The 21,381-nt window shown below is 47.2% G+C and overlaps 1 protein-coding gene across 1 annotated transcript in view; it reads left to right on the plus strand.

The window, feature by feature from the left end:
- The window catches only part of LOC310713002 (1-phosphatidylinositol 4,5-bisphosphate phosphodiesterase gamma-1-like), an 89,811-nt gene that overhangs the window by 62,608 nt on the left and 5,822 nt on the right, over positions 1 to 21,381 (plus strand). The window contains exons 20-30 of the mRNA XM_083516521.1: positions 2,058 to 2,161; positions 2,575 to 2,671; positions 4,870 to 4,936; positions 6,914 to 7,077; positions 7,792 to 7,888; positions 8,864 to 9,088; positions 11,127 to 11,275; positions 12,392 to 12,506; positions 13,248 to 13,409; positions 14,377 to 14,465; positions 15,775 to 15,959. Coding sequence (XP_083372647.1) covers positions 2,058 to 2,161; positions 2,575 to 2,671; positions 4,870 to 4,936; positions 6,914 to 7,077; positions 7,792 to 7,888; positions 8,864 to 9,088; positions 11,127 to 11,275; positions 12,392 to 12,506; positions 13,248 to 13,409; positions 14,377 to 14,465; positions 15,775 to 15,959 — 1,454 coding nt within the window. The remainder of the gene's footprint in view (positions 1 to 2,057; positions 2,162 to 2,574; positions 2,672 to 4,869; positions 4,937 to 6,913; positions 7,078 to 7,791; positions 7,889 to 8,863; positions 9,089 to 11,126; positions 11,276 to 12,391; positions 12,507 to 13,247; positions 13,410 to 14,376; positions 14,466 to 15,774; positions 15,960 to 21,381) is intronic.

Consider the following 21,381-nt stretch of genomic DNA (forward strand, 5'->3'; position numbering starts at 1 on the left):
GAAATTATTTGTGGCTGATAAATTACAGGGTGGGCAGAGGGAAACTCACCAATTCCAAACAACATGTTTGCAAGCTTTCCTCTGCAGTCATAAAACTAAAATCTCGTCTAAAGCACACATATAACATTTTACTTGCTATTTTTGTTATTAGTTAAGTTTACTTGTTTCCGTCACAGGGCATAACAAAAACCATCGCAGTAAAGATCCATCTATTTATGAAATTAAGACGTGTGTTTCCAGCACTGTCAGTGATTTAAGACACAATCCAGAACATGTGATTCTGGAAGCTGTGTGCAAACCTTAGACAAAAGGTGTTTCCTGCAGCCGCTGTTTTCCTTGTGGTTTCTAGATCACCAGGATCAAGTGAAAGGCGAGCGCTGGTATCAGCTGGAATCTAACCATTGCCAAGGCTTTCCGCAAAGAAAGCTTGAGATTCTGCTCCAGAGCTCAAATTCTGCCGTTCATCCTCTGCCACATCAGAGCTCCAGTGTTAGCAAACTGTGTCTGGACCACAGAAAGTTTCAGGGGGCTGAATCTCCTGATCCCAGATAAGCGCTGGATAGGACTGCAAGCAGTTAAGGGAGAAATGAGACTTCTGGATACTGCCCAATTCCTCGTCCGTCCTTTATGAATCCTTTCCCTTGGCCCAGATCTCCCATTAGCCTAGCAAAAGATGCACTCCAATATATTTTAAAACCCCAACACTGGAAGTAAAATAAATAAGGCGGAACACACAAGGATTGGGCGGATGTAATCCGCACAGGTTTGTTTGCTCGTTTGCAGTTTGCTCTTAATTTTGAGACTGCTGCTTTTAGCACAAATGTGGCGATAACCTCTCTTGTCTGCATCTCTCTTTTTTTTTGAATATAATCTCTATTGATTTTATGATTACATACTGTCAGGGAACTGACATCGGAGGGAGAGGCGAAGGGGAGGCTCCCAGATCATGCTGGCGAAGGACCCAGCAGCAGGGGGAGAAACAGCTCAGTAGAGGGGGAAGCCATTCAGCGCAACACCAGGGATAAAGGGGGGCAGACGGGGGGAATTGGAGAGAGGGCTCCAGGACTCTTCACTGGACATCAGTGAGGAGAGCCCAGGTCCTCCGCTACCCACTCCTTCCCTGCGCAGAAGACTCCCGCGCAGTGAGAGGAGGAGGAGACTGGGTGTCAAACAACTTTTATGTTGGAAGAGGTTCAAGAAACACCCACTGAGGGATTCTGCCAGTGACTGAGGCAGTCACGATGAGAAGGGGCTGTGCAGTCAGAAAGGTTTAACAAGGCAAATTAACCGAGAAAGGCACCAGCTTACGCACGAGTAACTCATACCTATTACACATACTATACATACAGGGATGCGGGTGGTGCTGTGGGTTAAACCACAGAGCCTAGGACTTGCTGATCAGAAGGTCGGCATTTCGAATCCTCGTGACGATTGGGTGAGCTCCAGTTGCTTGGTCCCTGCTCCTGCCAACCTAACAGCTCGAAAGCACGTCAAAAGTGCAAGTAGATAAATAGGTACCGCTCCAGCGGGAAGGTAAACGGCGTTTCTGTGCGCTGCTCTGGTTCGCCTGAAGCGGCTTAGTCCTGCTGGCCACATGACCCGGAAGCTGTACGCCGGCTCCCTCGGCCAGTAAAGCGAAATGAACGCCACAACCCCAGAGTCGGCCACGACTGAACCTAATGGTCAGGGGTCCCTTTACCTTTACCTTTACTATACATACACACATTACTTTACATTTACATTTACTCCTAAGAGTTGATTTCCCTCCTTCCTTCTTCTGGCTTTTTTATGTCGTCTCTAAATTTTTTGCATCGTCTTTATCGATTTTGTATATTGTTGTTCTTCTTTCAACTTTATCCGTACAGTGTCTATATACAAATAAATCTTTCTGTATATACACGTTGTTTGTCTATGTTCATTTACAGATACAATTAGTTACCTTGATTGTAGTCTACATTTTAATTCCTATTGTCATTTAACATCCAATCAAGTTTCTTTTAATTTCCATTCTACTGATTTCACTATTTCACCTTATCCCTCTCTTGTCTTCATCTTAGTGCACAGTGAAGGCCTTGTATGATTACAAAGCCCAGCGGGAAGACGAACTGTCGTTCTGCAAACAAGCCATTATTCACAACGTTGACAAGCAAGATGGAGGATGGTGAGTCCAGGAGTTCCGGGGTTTTTTTCTAGAAAAAGAAGTGCTGGAACTTTTGCTGATGACCCTCAAAGTCCCTTTCAACTCTACAATTCTATGATTTTATGCTGCTCCCTCATTCCCGGCTGGCGAATCCCATCATGGAATCTCCTCCAACCTCGTGTAAGAGGAGGCAGGGAAAGGAAAGAGAAATCTCCCCTTTCCTGTCTCCCCTGCTTTTTCTGGCACACTTTTTCTGCATGGTGTTGACAAGACGGGTGTGTCTGTGTGTGTGTGTGAGTGTGATGGTGTCTTTCTTAACCGCTCTCTTTCTGTTTCCCCATCTCCCCGGCTCTCCCCTCGCCATAGCATGCGGTGCCGGCCCCCCAGTGCCCCCCAAGTCAGTCTGCTTGCCTTGTTCCTGTTACCCTCTCTAGGTGGCGAGGAGACTACGGCGGCAAGAAGCAGCTCTGGTTCCCCGCCAACTACGTGGAGGAGATCATGAACACCTCTGTGCCGGAGCAGGATGAAGCCGTGAGTTCGGACCCCTCTGAGTGAACCCTTTCTCTGCTGCCATTTTTGACGCCCTCCCACTGGTACTGACAGGGGGACGCCTCTGGTTCCTCCCTCCCTCCCTTTCTTTCTTTTTCCTTCCTTCCTTCCTTCCTTCCTTCCTTCCTTCCTCCCTCCCTCCCTCCCTCCCTCCCTCCCTTCATTCCTTACTTCCTCCTTCCCTCCTTCCCTTCCTCCATCTATCCATCCTTCCCTTCCCCTTCCTTCCTTCCTTCCTTCCTTCCTTCCTTCCTTCCTTCCTTCCTCCCTCCCTCCCTCCCTCCCTTCGTTCCTTCCTCCTGAGCTTCCCCAGTTCCCATCTGCACACCAGCTCCCCAGTGTGGTCCCCCTTTACAGACCCGCTCCCAGATTATTATTATTATTATTATTATTATTATTATTATTATTATTATTATTATTTATTCAATTTGTACACCGCCCTATACCCGGAGAGGTCTCAGGGCTGTTCACAAACAAGACCACAACATATAAAATCAAACTAAAAAAACCCCCAATAAAAAACCCCAAAGAGCCACATTCTAAAAGTGTATAGGATGTCCAGCAGATCAACCAAAGGCCTGGTTTAAAAGGAACTTTTTGCGTGGCGCCTAAAAGTGTATAATGAAGGCGCCAGGCGAACTTCCCTGGGGAGAGCATTCCACAGATGGGGAGCCACTGCAGAGAAGGCCCTGTTCTCATGTTGCCACCCTCTGGACCTCTCGAGGAGGAGGCACACGAATTAGGGCCTCAGAAGATGATCTCAGGGACCGGGTAGGTTCATATGGAAAGAGGCGGTCCTTGAGGTATTGCGGCCCTGAGCCATTTAAGGCTTTAAAGGTCAAAACCAGCACTTTGAATTGGGCCCAGAAACTAATTGGTAGCCAGTGCAGTTGGACCAGGATCGGTGTAATGAAGCCACTTGAGTTCCATATGGGGGCACCCCAGCCGTGCCTGCATCTCATTGCTGGGAGGGGGCCACTTGAATGGGGAGAACCCCACGTGACGGTAAATTGTGCCATTTTAGGGGATGAAACCTAATTTTTGCAAATTTCTTCAGCCGGGGGGTCTTAAAAATATGTTTTTGCAATTTTACACATGTTTTATTTACCAAGCAAAACTAAATTACATAAACTTAACCAAAATATCTTTTGAATTCCCAGGCCATGTTGCAACTTTTGAGCACCCCTTATTTGGGGAAATTGAAAGCGGGGATAATCTAACACACCTTAAAATTGTGGCTGGTTTCGTGGAGTATGAGACTTATCAACGGCTCCTAACCCCCTGTTTAAGATGCAAGGCTAATGAGTTTCTTGATCCATCGTTACGCTGCTAGAATCTGCAGCTAGAGCCTTGATCAATTGAACTGATGGATCAATTGAGGTCTGCAGCCTCTGTTTGTACAATGCCCATTGATTTGTCAGCATCGCCCTAGAGCCAGTGCACCAACTAGACTCATGCACCTCAACCCCGACTGGGCTAGGCGAGCTGGGTAGCACCGCCAGAGACCTCCTTTTCCCACAGGAACAGGTCACAGTGCTGTGGACTCACAGCTTAGAGCTGAGAGCACCGGATTCACTGTCTCAATAATACAGTCGTTGCGCAGCAGAGTTTTGCAGAGTCTTGCAGAGTATAAACCACTCGGAGAGCAGCTCTGTAGAATATCTTCCTTTTATTCTGTAACTACAACTATGATACAAAACTATATACAGAGCTGAATATTCTAAGCATAAATCAATGCTACACTGAGAGTCTGCAGCTGCACTTAGCAGCAATCTTATCTCTAGAATCTCTTACACTCTCACTTTCTCTGATACACTGACTGACTGTCTCTCACTCACACACACTGATATGTTGCTGGGCAGAATAAGTAGATAGGCAGGACACGCCTCCTCCTCTCTGGAGAGTCAGCAGAGACCATCAGGAGATCATCAGGAGATTCTTGGGTATGGGAGGGGTGAAATCTCCTCATGATTGTGGGGACGGGTGGTTCAAAGTGAAATGAATGTGGTTCATTTATGTGTTACTTTTGTGTCTGGGGAGCGTAGCAAGAGAAAGGTAGGGATTGAGACCTCGAGGTATTGCAGACCCCCTGTCTTTTGTTGGTTAACCGGCACAGCTTTAAAAACAAGAACAATAAATTAAATCCTGATTTCTCCCCTCTCTCTTTTTCTCTTGTTCAGTCTGTGGAGAATAGCCCTCTGGGCAACTTCCTGAAAGGTTTCGTTGATGTCCCTTCCTGCCATGTAGGTAAGTGTCTGAAGAAGCAGGGACTGGAAAAAGGAGGGGTTATCAATGCACCCCCTCCTTGGGGGAGAAGGACTGAGTTTGAATCCAAACAGGACAGTATCCTGGAATACAACCTTCCTGGGCGTGAATCCTAGCACTGCTTGTTTGTGGTGGCGCTGTGGTCTAAACCACTGAGCCTCTTGGGCTTGCCGATCAGAAGGTCGGTGGTTCGAATCCCTGCGGCGGGGTGAGCTCCCGTTGCTCTGTCCCAACTCCTGCCAACCTAGCAGTTCAAAAGCACACCAGCGCAAGTAGATAAATAGGTACCGCTGCAGCAGGAAGGTAAACGGCGTTTTTGTGCGCTCTGGTTTCTGTCATGGTGTTCCGTTGTGCCAGAAGCGGTTTAGTCCTGCCAGCCACATGTCCCGGAAAGCTGTCTGTGGACAAACGCCTCCTCCCTCGGCCTGAAAGCCAGATGAGCACCGCAACCCCAGAGTCGCCTTTGACTGGACGTAACCATCCAGGAGGGGGATGTGGGTGGTGCTGTGGGTTAAACCACAGAGCCTAGGACTTGCCGATCAGAAGGTCGGTGGTTTGAATCCTCGCGACGGGGTGAGCTCCCGTTGCTCAGTCCCTGCTCCTGCCAACCTAGAAGTTCAAAATCACACCAAAGTGCAAGTAGATAAATAGGTACCACTCCGGCGGGAAGGTAATCGGCATTTCCGTGCACTGCTCTGGTTCGCCAGAAGCGGCTTAGTCATGCTGGCCACATGACCCGGAAGCTGTACGCCGGCTCCCTCGGACAATAAAGCAAGATGAGCGCCACAACCCCAAAGTCGGCCACAACTGGACCTAATGGTCAGGGGTCCCTTTACCTTTACCTTTTAACTGCCCAGGGGTCCTTTACCTTAACCTTTTACCTGCATTTTATAAAATTTGCCTCCCACTTGATTTTAGAAAACCTCAAAGCAGTTTGCCAAAGGAATAAGGCCCTGAGGTTATTAGTGAAGGGAATTTAAACATGCAAAAGGATTGCTTGAGAAATTAATCTGCTAGGAGCAGATGAGGGCAAAACACCTGTTCTCTCCTCCCAGTTGCGCTTGGAAGCTGCCATTTGGAGACCCTGGAGCAAATGTGGAGCTTGGTGAAGTGAAGGACATGAGCATAGCTGCCAACGTTTCCCTTTTTATAAGGGAAATTCCCTTATTCCGAATAGGATTCCTCGCAAGAAAAGGGAAAAGTTGACAGCTATGGACATGAGGCAGGAGTTGGTAATGCAGGTGAGCTGTGCACAAGCAAGCTGCCGGCCAGCTCTGCTAAGGCTCTTTTTATTAGCACAATATGCAAAACCAGTCAGATACATTTTGGACTGTGAGCTTTACACATCTTCGAATCCCAAGACCGTGGGGTGGTACAAGGTTATGTTGGCACCTGTTTCCACCGTGTCATTTTCCCCTTGGACAATGTATGACAAAAGAGACAAAGGTCACAGACAGACCACTAAGAGAGCAAAGGTTAGACAGAGGGCATGATGTTCAGAAAGCTGTGGCTTTGTCTAAGGGGGCGGGGAGTGTGCTCCACAACCCAGCGATCATTCCTACAGGTTGGGTTGTTCGGCTTCCGCCATCTCTCCAGGACGAGCCCGGCTTTGCCCATCTCAACGGCAAGCCAAATTGGCTGCGTTCGCTCGGAAACTGGAAGGCGCACCAGTCAAACTGAACTGGGACTGGGGAGCCTCAGTAGGAACGTTCCAGGAAATCGTGGTGGGGTTTGTGGGGTTTCCACCCATCGGGGGCGATGAAGAGGGAGGAGGCAGCGTCTTCTTCAGTGTCTGGCTTCCACAGAATTGTGGAATTATAGAGTTGGAAAGGGACCACCTAGTCAGCCCCCCTGCAACGGGAGAGCAGGAACTGTCGCTTGCCCTGCGTGCTCCTCCGCGGAGCATTCCTGCGTTGAGAGCCTCTTCCAGTAAAGCCAACCCCTCTGATGTCCTTGTAGTTATCTCCAAAGACGGGAGGAGCTCCAAACCATTTGTCTTCACCATCCATTCCCAGCAGATGACCCACCCATCCCAGTCGCTGGACGTGGCGACAGACACGCAGGAGGAGCTCAACGACTGGGTGGCCAAGATCCGGGAGGCCACGCAGAATGCAGATGCCAGGGTGAGTCTTCTGAGAACTTGTTTTCCTCTGCCCTCTCCAACACTTTTTCCTTTTGTGCCATGGCTTTGAAAGCCTGAAGACATTGTAAGCCTGATGGGGGGTTGGTTTTTGCTGATCCACAAGCCACTCTGGAAACCTTTCCAGAGTCAATAATAATAATAATAATAATAATAATAATAATAATAATAATAATAATAATAATAATAATAATTTGCTGGCCATCTGACTGGGCTGCCCCAGCCACACTGGGTGGCTTCCAACAAAATATTAAAACACAAAACCCACAAACGTTAAGAACTTCGCTATTCAGGGCTGCCTTCAAATGTCTTCTAAAAGTCAGATAGTTGTTTATTTCCTTGACATCTGATGGGAGGGCATTCCACAGGGCAGGTGCCACCACCAAGAAGGCCCTCTGCCTGGTTCCCTGGTTCACTTTTTGCAGTGAACAACAACAACAAAAAATTTTAGCAGGTGCATGCCTGATATCAACAGGTTTCAAAGTGTGGGTGCTGCCCCAGAAATGTGGAATGGGTGTTTTGTGACATTTATAACAGTGCCAGTTCCGCCAAACATTATAGATCAGTTGTACAGTACTGTTGTCAGCCGGCTCGCTCTATTTCACGAAAGTAATTATTCATATGGATGGATCAAAACGAACAGATGCTCCGTGGAGTTTTTTTCTGACCTTTTCTGCCGTTTGTGTATCCTGTGCAGATGCAGGAGGGGAAGATCATGGAGCGGAGGAAGAAGATTGCCCTCGAACTCTCCGAGCTGGTCGTTTACTGCCGCCCGGTGCCTTTTGACGAAGAGAGTGAGTCCTCTCCATCTCCCATCCAGTCCCACGTGCAAATAGGGGGCAGACAGGCCCCGGGGGAATCTCTTGACCCATCAAACTCCTGCCTCTGGGTACCTGCTTCCTTCCCTGCCTGGTGCTGGGATGCCCCTCAAGACCATCTTGGCCTTTGAGCCAAGAGGAGTCCAACAGGTGCCCAAAATTGGCTTGAAACTCCCCAATATCTGGTCATTCATTAATTCATTCGAGGGAGGAATCTAAGGTAATATTCAGGCTATCTGCCCATCTACTTTTCCAAGCACAATTCAAAGTGTTGGTGCTGACTATTAAAGCCCTAAACGGCCTCAGGCCAGTATACTTGAAGGAGCATCTCCACCTCCATCATTCAGCCCGGACTCTGAGGTCCAGCGCCGAGGGCCAACTGGCGGTTCCCTCGCTGCGAGAAGCCAAGTTACAGGGAACCAGGGCCTTCTCGGTAGTGGTGCCTGCCCTGTGGAACTCCCTCCCACCAGATGTCAAAGAGAAAAATAACTACCAGACTTTTAGAAGACATCTGAAGGCAGCCCTGTTTAGGGAACCTTTTAATGTTGAATAGGTTATTGTATTTTAGTGTTTTGTTGGAAGCCACCCAAAGTGGCTGGGGAAACCCAACCAGATGGGCGGGATATAAACAATAAATTATTATTATTATTATTATTATTAGCCACGTGCAGCCTCTCCTGGGCAGGGGATGAAGGCTCCCGCTGTCCGGGAGAGGCTGCGTGCAGCTATCCCATAAGCCAGGACAGCAAGCGGGATCACTGCACAGCGATCCCTCTTGCTGTCCTGGCTCCTGGGATTCAGAATTATTTTTTTCTTGTTTTCCTCTTCCAAAAACTAGGTGCATCTTATGGTCTGGTGCATTTTTTAGGGCGAAAAATACAGTAGTTTTCTTTCAAAAGAGAGTGTTTCCCAAACCCCGCTTGGACGGAGGAATCTGTTCTCTCTTTCCAGAGATTGGCACGGAGAAAGCCTGTTACAGAGACATGTCTTCCTTCCCGGAGACCAAGGCGGAGAAGTATGCCAACCGTGGGAAGGGCAAGAAGTTCCTTCAGTACAACCGCCGGCAGCTAAGTCGTATCTACCCCAAGGGGCAGCGCCTGGACTCCTCCAACTATGACCCGCTGCCCATGTGGATCTGCGGAAGCCAGCTGGTGGCCCTCAACTTCCAGACCCCCGGTAGGTCAGCCCGCCTTCCTTACAGCAGCTGCGATCAGTGGCTGATCTCTCTCTTTTTTCCTTTTCCCTTTCATTGCAAGATTTATTGAATTTAAAAAAAAAAAACAACAATTGCCAAGCACCAGAAAGAAGAGGAATCTCAAGAAGATTGGAAGAAATTTAAGGACTATTTGAATAAATATTGTAATGTAAATAATTAGAAGTCACTTGAAAGTACCAAACAGGCCTAGGAATAAACTGGGATTTAATGAAATAAATGGGACATAGAACACTAAGAAAAGTGAATAAGATAGATAATAATTGGAAATATTTTGTCTAAGAATGATATTGGAAAGCTGCTACATGCATATACAATGAAATTCAGAAGGGAGGGATTTGAAGAAGTCAATCAACAATGTAAACAAAATTGGGTCTTTAAGGGATATGGGATTAAGAATACTTTTTCTTATTGTTGTGGTCTTGGTTAAGTTTTTTTTTTAGTATTGTATTGTTTTTTCTATGGTATTTTTTATTGTTTTTCTTTTTCTTTTTTGTTATGTTTTGTTTGTTATAATTGTGAAAAACTCAATGATTTTTTTTGCAAAAAAACAAAACAATTGCCAAGCACAGGACAAATGCACGTACGGATGTTAAATGTGCTGTCATCCTCACAGCACCAAAACTTGGAAGCTCTTAACGTTTAACGTTATAGGCAATTGTTAAGTGTGTAAGGACAAAAGAAGCAATTGTAGTTTTGTTTTGTTTTAAGACGACCCCCAAATTTTATTTTTATTTTTTTTAATAACATCTTTCTTGATTTAAAGTACAATCATACAATAAAGGTAAGTACAACAGAGTTAAGCACAAAAAAGAAAAAAAGAAGAAAGAAAGAAAAAGAGTTTAACAGTAGCAAGAAAATGTCAATTAAAAAATAAAAACCAAATATTTGTACAACATCAAATCAAATTGAAAAGTATACGGAGAATGGAAATTATATAATATGAAATATGTGAAATCACCCCGCTGCTCTGCGGAGGCTTCAAAGGCTGCGCTCCGAGGGCTTCAGGCAGCTTTCCGCAAGCCTTCCGAGCGCAGCAGGAGTTCCCGCTGCGCTCTGAAGGCTTGCGGATAGCCGCCTGAAGCCTGGAGAGCGAGAGGGGTCGGTGCACACCGATCCCTCTTGCTCTCCAGGCTTCGCTTCGCTGGAGAGGCGCTGCACAGTTTCCCCTCTCTGCGCAGCGCCCCTTCAGCGAAGCGGGAGGAGAAATGGAAGGGGCTCCGTTTCTCCTGCCGCTTCGCTGAAGGGGCGCTTGTTAGGATATTTCCATTCCACCTTAAAAGGGAGCAGGATGTTTGTGTCACAGCCTGCGTATTTCCTGTTCACAGGATGTTTATGTTTCTATTGCTTTCGTCTCTCTCTGTCGGAGACACTGACGCAGGCAGTCATGTCTTTCTCTCTTCTGATCAACGCTGAATAAAGCTTGTAAATAATGCTCTCCCGAGTGCGACTTCTGCTGTCAATTATCTGCTGATAGAGTGTGCATGAGCTCTGGAATGTGGCAAGATATTTTCTAGGAACTCATGTCGCTAATCGCTGATACTGCGTGCCTACGGGAGATCGATGGATCGTCTGGCAGACGGCTTGGGGCCATGATGGACTTTGTCTCCCTGGCAGTATCCCAATAGCGCTGAGCAGAGAGAGGGAGAATTTTTTTCCCCCTGTTCTCCCCCTCCTATGGTCCGGTGCGTCCTATAGAGCGAAAAATACGGTAGCTTCAAGTTAAGTATTTTCAGGTTGCGCTCTGCGGCAACTCGGAAGTAACGGAGCGCGTTACTTCTGGGTTTCGCCGCAGACGCTCAGAATGACATCACGCGCATGCGCAGAAGCGGCGAAACGTGACCCGCACACGCGCAGACGCACGGTCGTGTGTTACGTTCGCTTCAGGATGCGACCGGGGCTCCAGAACAGATCCCGTTCGTATCCAGAGGTACCACTGTAGTCACTGCCTACTGACTGTTGTTTTCAACACAGGGGTTAAATTGTTCCCTCTGCTTCCAGACAAGCCTATGCAGCTGAACCAGTCGCTCTTCATGCTGGGGGGCCGCAGCGGATACGTGCTGCAGCCGGACATCATGCGGGACGAGCTCTTTGACCCCTTCGACAAGAGCAGCCTGAAGCATGTGGAGCCAATCACCGTTCAACTGCAGGCAAGTGAGAAGAGGAGGAGGAAGAGGAGGAGGAGGGGGAGACTGGGGCGGCCCACCTCCAGCTCCCGTCCGGTGCTTTTCAGTGGGGGAAACTGAGCTGTTCCTTTTCCTTTGCACTGTTTTTGGGGGACAGGGGACAGGCAGGTGTGGGGGACTCCCTGGTCCTGAATGGGGTAACTGTGCCCCTGAAGGCCAGGTGCACAGCCTGGGAGTCATTTTGGACTCACAGCTGTCCATGGACACACAGGTCAATTCTGTGTCCAGGGCAGCTGTCTACCAGCTCCATCTGGAATGCAGGATGAGACCCTCCCTGTCCGCAGACTGTCTCGCCAGAGTGGTGCAATGTGGTCTACGTGGGGCTACCTTTGAAGGTGTGACCCGGAAACTACAACTAATCCAGAATGCGGCAGCTAGACAGGTGACTGGGAGCAGCCGCCGAGACCACATAACACTGGTCTTTATAGACCTACATTGGCTCCCAGTACGTTTCTGAGCACAATTCAAAGTGTTGGTGCTGACCTTTAAAGCCCTAAACGGCCTCAAAGGCCCAGTAGACCTGAAGGAGCGTCTCCACCCCCGTCGTTCTGCCCGGACACTGAGGTTCAGCGCCGAGGGCCTTCTGGCGGTTCCCTCATTGTGAGAAGCAAAGCTACAGGGAACCAGGCAGAGGGCCTTCTCGGTGGTGGTACCCGCCCTGTGGAACACCCTCCCACCAGATGTCAAAGAGAACAACAATTATCAGACTTTTAGACGACATCTGAAGGCAGCCCTGTTCAGGGAAGCTTTTAATGTTTGATGCATTACTGTATTTTAATATTTTGTTGGAAGCCGCCCAGAGTGGCTGGGGAAACCCAGCCAGATGGATAGGGTATAAATAATAAATTATTATTAGCATTAGCATTTGCATTTGATTCTGAATGCCACTAGCTGGCAACTTTAGCAGGGGAGAGTGCGGCTCTCGCACTCGGATCCAGCTTGCGGGTTTCAGGTTGGCCAATGTGAGAATGGGATGCTAGGCTAGACGGGCCCCTTTGGCCCCATCCAGTAGGCCCCTCTTAATGTTCTGACATCTTACCCTTTCCACCTAGCTCAGTGCCCCCCTTCTCCTCCCCACAGATCCTGGGGGCCCGGCACCTCCCCAAGAACGGACGCAGCATCGTTTGCCCCTTTGTGGAGGTGGAGGTCTGTGGCTCCGAGTTCGACAACAGCAAAAACAAGACGGATGTCGTAGGTGAGAAGGCCTGTCTCCTCAGCTGCGGTTGAGAGACAGACGAGACAAGCGGATTACTGGCCTTTCTCTTCCCAGAAAGCAAAACTAGAGCTCCTGGCCGGTTTGCTCTCATGACAGGGGGGGCTTGTCCCCTCCCACCTGATCATAGCATGTGTATCTTCTGAGTCATTTCCTACAGTCTCGTGGCTTTGCATAGTTCCTAGTTTCCCAGAGGTGGGGTAAGCAATTTGTGTTTGTGACAGTTTGAACGACCCATTCATTTAAGCTTATAGCAAATTCAGGTTAAAAACCTCCAAGCCTGCTACCTTCCAGGGGAGTTTGTTCCCCTCTCAAATGGCTCTTGCCGTCAGAAAGTTCTCCCTAATGTTGAGTCGGAATCTTCTTTCTTGTAACTTGAAGCCCTGAGTTCGAGTCCTGCCCTCTGGAGCAGGAGAAAACATGCTTGCTCCATTTTTCATATGACATCCCATCCTATATTGGAAGATGGCTATCCATGTCTCGTCTCAGTCTCCTCTTTTGCAGGCTAAACATACACAGCTCCTTCAACCGTTCCTCATAAGGCTTGGCTTCTAGACCCTCTATCGTCTTAGCCGCCCTCCTCTGCACACCTTCCAGCTTGTCAATATCCTCTTTACATTGTGTTGCCCAGAATTGGACACAGGACTCCAGGTGGGGTTCAGGGGTCTTGGCTTCCTCCCAATCTCCTTGTTTCATTTTAATTTTCTCCTCCTCGGCTCCCAGCTGACAACGGCCTCAATGCGGTTTGGCTCCTCAAGCAGTTTGTCTTCGACATCAACAACCCCGAGTTTGCCTTCCTGCGCTTTGTGGTCTACGAGGAGGACATGTTCAGCGACCCAAACTTCTTGGCGCAAGCCACCTTCCCTGTCAGGGGCCTCAAAACAGGTATGCGCTGGATCTCTGCCACACACACACACACACACACCGCTTCCTTTCCCACACTGATTCATGGCTCTCTCCCCCCCGTGATCCAACAGGGCACATTCTCCTTTTTTAAAAATAAAATAATATTTTTTATTACGTTTTCAGTTTTTGTAATCACAATATCCACACATCCATCAATAAACTCAAACCTCGCTCTCACCAGAGCATCGACCTCCTCCCTCCCCTCTTCCTGACTTCCGTATATATTTATTTTAATCTTAGCATTACTATAACCACTTTTTTTACCTTCTCTCTTGTTTTTATATTTCTCCTTGTTAAATGTAAATCAGTTCCTTATGTTGTCATTACAAAACATTTCAACTCAAAGCTACAAACGTTTTCAGGTGTTTACAATATTCTTTCATATGTAATATAAATTTGCTCCAGTCCTTTTGAAACAGTTCCGTCACGCTGATTCCAGATCTTCCCCGACAGCTTTGCTAACTCAGCGTATTCCACCACCTTACTCCGCCATTCTTCCAATGTTGGAATATCCTGTGATTTCTGTTTCTATTCTCTGCCCCCGTTCCACTGGCCGCGGGTGCCGTGGAAATGATGGAGTGGCCTAGTGGGTCTTCCTTGGCAGTCAATATTTTTATATTAACAGTATTGTTGTTGTTGTTATGAGAGGAGAAAAGGCTAAGGCAGGGTTCCCCCAAACTCAGGTCTCCAGCCGTTTTGGGACTACAATTCCCATCATCCCTGACCACCCATCCTGGTGATGGGAGTTGTAGTCCAAAAACAGCTGGACAACCCAAGTTTGGGAAACTCTAGGCTAAGGAGTAAGCTCTGCACAAATCCAGAGAGAAGTCCCCAAGATGGTTGGAAGGTGTCTTATACGCCTCCTTCCTGCAACGCCTGCAGACCAGCTGGTGCCCAGTTTATTGCTCCGCTTTCGCTTGCGTTCAACTGTGGTCTCTGCCTGCAGGTTACAGGTCGGTGCCCCTCAAGAACAGCTACAGCGAGGACCTCGAACTCGCTTCCTTGCTGATCCACATTGAAATTGTCAATGCCAAGGTAAGCAAGATGCTTGCGGTATCTGATAGGCTGCTTCGCCCTCCACTTGCAGAAGGGCATCTAAAGCTCCGGGGTGCAATGAGTTGCCCATGGTTAAAAGCAAGAGTCTGTAATTCTGCGTGGACCCTCTTGGCTTTGACCTTATCATCGATATACCTAGAGAAAGGAGCTGCGTTTACTGACAAAATGTGGTTGAGGTTCTCTCAGGGTTCCAAGTTAAAATGCATTTAAGAAGTGTCATAATTTTTCCTTGATTTTACTGTTTTACCTTCTGTGGGGTGGGTTGTGTGTAATTTTTTTTATTGAATTTTCTGTTTTACCATTTAGAATATTCATTTAAACAACCTTAAAATGTCCATGACTTCCCTTCTTCTCTTTCCATGGTACATGTTGCATATCACAAATCCCTGCATATTTTATATAGACTAAACCATTCAGTAATCCATTACTGCATCCATCAAAACTTGTTTACGCTGTTGAATTCATCTTAATGCTGCCAACATTTTCAAGTGTACACAATTTCCCCCCATATATCCAGTCAACATTTTCCAATCTTCTTTAAACATATGCTCTTCCTGTTCTCTTATTCTATATCTTATTCTATATGTTAGGTCCGCAAGCTGCGCATATTCCATCAGTTTAGGTTGCCATTCTTCTTTAGTCGGGACCTCACTTGTTTTCCATTTTGGGGCTAACAGAACATGGGCCACAGTAGTGGCAATACATAAATAACTTTTTAAAACCTGTTTTATCTTTTGTAAACCGCTCTGAGGTTTTCCGCAATCAAGCGGTCTGTAAGTTTTAGGAAATAATAATAATAATATTAATAATAGTCCAAAGGACACGGGTGGTGCTGTGGTCTAAACCACAGAGCCTATGGCTTGCCGATCAGAAGGTTGGTGGTTCGAATCCCCGCGACGGGGTGAGCTCCCGTTGCTCGGTTCCTGCTCCTGCCAACCTAGCAGTTCAAAAGCACGCCAGTGCAAGTAGATAAATAGGTACCGCTCCAGCGGGAAGGTAAACGGCGTTTTCGTGCGCTGCTCTGGTTTACCACAAGCGGCTTAGTCATGCTGGCCACATGACCCGGAAGCTGTACGCCGACTCCCTCGGCCAATAAAGTGAGATAAGCGCCGCAGCCCCAGAGTCGGCCACGACTGGACCTAACGGTCAGGGGTACCTTTACCTTAATAATAGTCCAACCCCCTGTGATAAATGCAAGCTGGCGCCTTGGAAGCTGCAAGGCAAGGCAGTCGTCTCCTTCTGGGGCTGGGTGCTTTGCCATCCACATCAGTTCCTCTGTGTGTTGCAGGAAGAAGACGACGAGAACCTCTACTCCTCCATCCAGCAATTGCGCGACCGCGCCAACGAACTCTCCAACCAGGTGTCCGGCTTCGAGCACAGCAACAACAGCGACTCTCGCTACCAGCAGCGGCTGGACGAGCTGCGAGTGGCTCAGGAGCGTCTCATGGAGCTGACGGAAGTGCGCAACAGGAAGTGAGTGGGCGCCACCGGGCTCTCCCTTCCAGAGGAGTCTTGCGAGGTTCTCCCTTTCCCCTACAACCCTGTGATGTAGGTTGAGCTGAGAGTTGGTGACTGGCCCCAAGAGCACGGCCCAGTGGAGATTTGAACCCAGGACTCCTGGGTCCCAATCCGGCACTCTATAACCGCAATGCCGCCTGCTCTCTTTAAGTTCTCGAGGAGAAAGCTGACCAAAATGTATAGGTGCCAGGACAAATTATGCTGGAAATGCAAGATGAAGGAAGAGAACTTGGGGAGGAGCTTATCAGACCTAGCAGGGCAGCAGTTGAAGAAGGAGCAAAAAGGGTTTTCTTGTGTGTTTCTTTGTGGCTGATTAGCTGTTTTCCCTGTGCAAAGGTCAGAGGGGGCAGGGTTTCTCTTGAGGCAGGGGATTAGCTGTGGGAGGAGCTTATCAGAGCTAGCAGGGCAGCAGTTGAAGAAGGAGCAAAAAGGGTTTTCTTGTGTGTTTCTTTGTGGCTGATTAGCTGTTTTCCCTGTGCAAGGTCAGAGGGGGCAGGGTTTCTGTTGAGGCAGGGGATTAGCTGTGGGAGGAGCTTATCAGACCTAGCAGGGCAGCGGCGTGCGCAGTTTGATCCATCTTTTAGATTTAGGGAAGCCAGTCTCAAACATTTGTTGGGGGAGTCATAGGTGTTTTTCTTGTGGGGGGAGTTATTTGTCCTGTCTCCACGCTTTTTATGATGGAGGACCGCTGTAGCCTCCCCCAACAACACGTTCTCAAGATGGAGGGGGAGGGAACAGCTGCAGTTGCCTGCGGTTCCTGCGCAATGTTTGCCATCTTGCCAAAGGTTGCAGGCAGCTTTACCTGCAGCAATTGCATGCTGATTGCCCTCTTAAAAGACAAAGTCCAGCAACTGGAGGAACGTGTAGCTACGCTCCAAAGAATTAGAGAGCTGGAGCTCTTCTTGGAAGCAACAGAGCACACCGTCTCCACCAAGGAGGAGACAGGGGACTCCCCTGAGAAGGAGGCTAGTTCACCAACACAGGAGCCAGATATATGGAGAAACGTGACTCAAAGAAGTAGGAGGCCCAGGGTTCGCTCTGATTGTTTAGAAATACACAATCGCTTTGAGGTCCTCTCCCCTAACATGGAAGACGAAGAGCAGACTCCATTTGAGGATCTCTCCCTCATTACAGTCGATCAGGTATATGAAGACGAGCAGCAAAGTCAGTCCTCAGGGAATGTGCAGGCGATCTTGGAACGGACAGCTCACGGAAGAACCCCGACCAAACCTAAGAGGAGGCGTGTAGTGGTGATAGGGGATTCCCTACTGAGGGGAACAGAAGCAGTGATCTGTGGGCCTGACAAGATGTCTCGGGAAGTGTGCTGTCTCCCCGGGGCTAAGATCCAAGATGTAACTGAACGACTGCAAGGAATCATAAAACCCACTGACAAATACCCCTTCCTCTTGGTTCATGTGGGAACCAATGACACTGCAAGCAATAGCCTCCAGAAGATCAAAAGAGACTACGAGGCTCTCGGCAGGAAATTGAAGCAACTAAATGCACAAATTGTCATCTCATCTGTCCTCCCAGTTGAACGACGTGGCCCAGGGAGAGAGGGAAAAATAGTGGAAGTGAACAGCTGGCTTCGCAAATGGTGTAAACAGGAACGGTTTGGATTCTTAGATCACAGACTGCAGTTTCTTGAAGATGGACTTCTGGCAAGCGATGGGGTGCACCTCACAACAGTTGGGAGAAATGTTTTTGCCAAAAATCTCAGAAACCTCATCAGGAGGGCTTTAAACTGACTAATGTGGGGGAGGGAGACAGTGCTCCTGAAGGTAGGAGTCTATCAATTGATGAAGATGATCATCCAAATGTCATAGACCAAATGGAGCAAACAGCACGCAGACCTAGTGGTGGGAGGAAAAAATCCTTAAATAAGAGACACGGGGGAATGATTAATGGACTTCAATGTCTGTACACTAATGCGCAAAGCATGGGAAATAAACAAGATGAGCTTGAGCTCTTGGTACAGCAAACTAAATATGACATAATAGGCATCACTGAAACCTGGTGGGATAAGTCCCACGATTGGAATGTAATAATGGGGGGATACAATCTATTTCAGAGAAACAGACCAGACAAGAAAGGAGGAGGAGTGGCGTTATATGTCAGGGATGTGTATACCTGTGAAGAAATCCAAGATTTAGAACCTCAAAGCCAAAGTGAGAGCATTTGGGTCAAAATTAAGGGAGAGAAGAATAACAGAGACCTCATTGTGGGAGTTTACTATAGATCCCCAAGCCAAACGGAGGACATAGATGATGCCTTCCTGGAACAGATGGCCAAGCATGCAAAAGGAAGGGAGATAGTAGTAATGGGGGACTTCAATTACCCGGATATTTGTTGGACGTCAAACTCAGCCAAGAGCATAAGGTCAAACAGATTCCTCACTGGCCTTGCAGACAACTTCATTGTCCAGAAAGTGGGAGAAGCAACAAGAGGAACAGCCATTTTAGATCTGGTCCTAACCAATGTTGATGACCTGGTTAGTGGGGTAGAAGTGGAAGGATCATTAGGCGCGAGTGATCATGCTCTTCTGAAGTTTACTATACAGCGGAAAGGAGCAGCCAAGCATACTAGGACTCAATTTCTTGACTTTAAGACAGCCGATTTCATAAAACTTAGGGAAGTGCTGGGTGAGATCCCATGGACAGTAATACTAAAAGGAAAGGGAGTTCATGATGGCTGGGAGTTTGTTAAGAGGGAGATAGTAAAAGCACAACGTCAGGCAATACCAATGAGATGGAAACATGGAAGGTGCTTAAAGAAGCCAGGGTGGCTATCTAAAGAACTTTTAACTGAGTTAAGATTAAAAAAGGATGTGTACAAAAAATGGAAAAGGGGGGAAACCACCAAAGAGGAATTCAAACAAATAGCCAGCACGTGTAGACACAAAGTCAGAAAAGCTAAAGCACAGAATGAACTCAGGCTTGCTAGAGAGGTTAAAAGCAACAAAAAAGGCTTTTATGGGTATGTTCGTAGCAAAAGGAAGAACAAAGAAACAGTGGGGTCACTCAGAGGAGAAGATGGTGAAATGCAAACAGGGGACACAGAAAGGGCTGAACTCCTCAATGCCTTCTTTGCCTCAGTCTTCTCCGATAAAGAAAACAATGCCCGACCTGAAGAATTTGGAGCAAATGATTCAGCAAAGGAAACACAGCCCAGAATAACTAAGGAGATAGTACAAGAATACTTGGCTAGTTTAGATGTATTCAAGTCTCCAGGGCCAGATGAACTGCATCCAAGAGTATTAAAAGAACTGGCAGATGTGATCTCAGAACCACTGGCAGTCATCTTTGAGAATTCCTGGAGAACAGGCGAAGTCCCGGCAGACTGGAGGAGGGCAAATGTTGTCCCTATTTTCAAAAAGGGGAAAAGAGAGGACCCAAATAATTACCGCCCAGTCAGTCTGACATCAATACCAGGGAAGATTCTGGAGCAGATCATTAAGCAAGCAGTCTGTGAGCACCTAGAAAGGAATGCTGTGATCACCAACAGTCAGCATGGATTTCTGAAAAATAAGTCATGTCAGACTAACCTGATCTCGTTTTTTGACAGAATTACAAGCCTGGTAGATGAAGGGAACGCAGTGGATGTAGCCTACCTTGATTTCAGCAAGGCATTTGACAAGGTGCCCCATGATATTCTTGTAAAGAAGCTGGTAAAATGCGGTCTTGACTATGCTACCACTCAGTGGATTTGTAACTGGCTGACTGACCGAACCCAAAGGGTGCTCATCAATGGTTCCTCTTCATCCTGGAGAAGAGTGACTAGTGGGGTGCCACAGGGTTCTGTCTTGGGCCCGGTCTTATTCAACATCTTTATCAACGACTTGGATGATGGACTCAAGGGCATTCTGATCAAATTTGCAGATGACACCAAACTGGGAGGGGTGGCTAACACCCCAGAGGACAGGATCACACTTCAAAACGACCTTGACAGATTAGAGAACTGGGCAAAAGCAAACAAGATGAATTTTAACAGGGAGAAATGTAAAGTATTGCACTTGGGCAAAAAAAATGAGAGGCACAAATACAAGATGGGTGACACCTGGCTTGAGAGCAGTACATGTGAAAAGGATCTTGGAGTCTTGGTTGACCACAAACTTGACATGAGCCAACAGTGTGACGCGGCAGCTAAAAAAGCCAATGCAATTCTGGGCTGCATCAATAGGAGTATAGCATCTAGATCAAGGGAAGTAATAGCGCCACTGTATTCTGCTCTGGTCAGACCTCACCTGGAGTACTGTGTCCAGTTCTGGGCACCACAATTCAAGAAGGACACTGACAAACTGGAACGTGTCCAGAGGAGGGCAACCAAAATGGTCAAAGGCCTGGAAACGATGCCTTATGAGGAACGGCTAAGGGAGCTGGGCATGTTTAGCCTGGAGAAGAGGAGGTTAAGGGGTGATATGATAGCCATGTTCAAATATATAAAAGGATGTCACATAGAGGAGGGAGAAAGGTTGTTTTCTGCTGCTCCAGAGAAGCGGACACGGAGCAATGGATCCAAACTACAAGAAAGAAGATTCCACCTAAACATTAGGAAGAACTTCCTGACAGTAAGAGCTGTTCGACAGTGGAATTTGCTGCCAAGGAGTGTGGTGGAGTCTCCTACTTTGGAGGTCTTTAAGCAGAGGCTTGACAACCATATGTCAGGAGTGCTCTGATGGTGTTTCCTGCTTGGCAGGGGGTTGGACTTGATGGCCCTTGTGGTCTCTTCCAACTCTATGATTCTATGATTCTATGATTCTATGAACTTCCTACACATGTGGTGGTACTGTGCTAGGGTTAAGGCCTTCTGGGACATTATTGACAATGAATTTAAAAAATACTAAAATATAGCTTTAGTAAAAAACCAGAGGCATTTCTATTAGGGCTATTTGATGAAGAAATTAATAAAAAAGATGTAAATTTATTAATGTATGCCACAACGGCAGCGAGAATCCTCTTGGCTCAAAGGTGGAAGCAGCAAGAGATCCCTACATTGGAAGATTGGAGAATAAAAATGGTAAAATTTGTGGAGTTGGCGAAGCTGACGAGGAGAATTAGGAATCGGCCCGAAGAAAAATATCAAAAGGACTGGAGCAAATTTAGTTATTACTTGAAAGAAAATTGTATTCATTTAAAAACGTTTGTAACATTAACGTGAAACGTTTTGTAATGTGAAATTATGATGCTGATTTATAAATAATAATGTGATTTTTTAAGGTGATTATAAGATAAAGAAGCGATTATAGGAATGCGAAAGATACGTTATGGGCTATAGGGATGTCAGAAAGAGAGGGAGAAGGAAGTCAAAGTTCACTTTGAGCAGATAAGATATTGTGAATATGTGCATTGAATTAAAATGAATATGTAAAAACTCAATA

The sequence above is a fragment of the Podarcis liolepis genome, assembly GCF_965112155.1.
Source record: "Podarcis liolepis genome assembly, chromosome: 8".
Classification (NCBI taxonomy): Eukaryota; Metazoa; Chordata; class Lepidosauria; order Squamata; family Lacertidae; genus Podarcis; species Podarcis liolepis.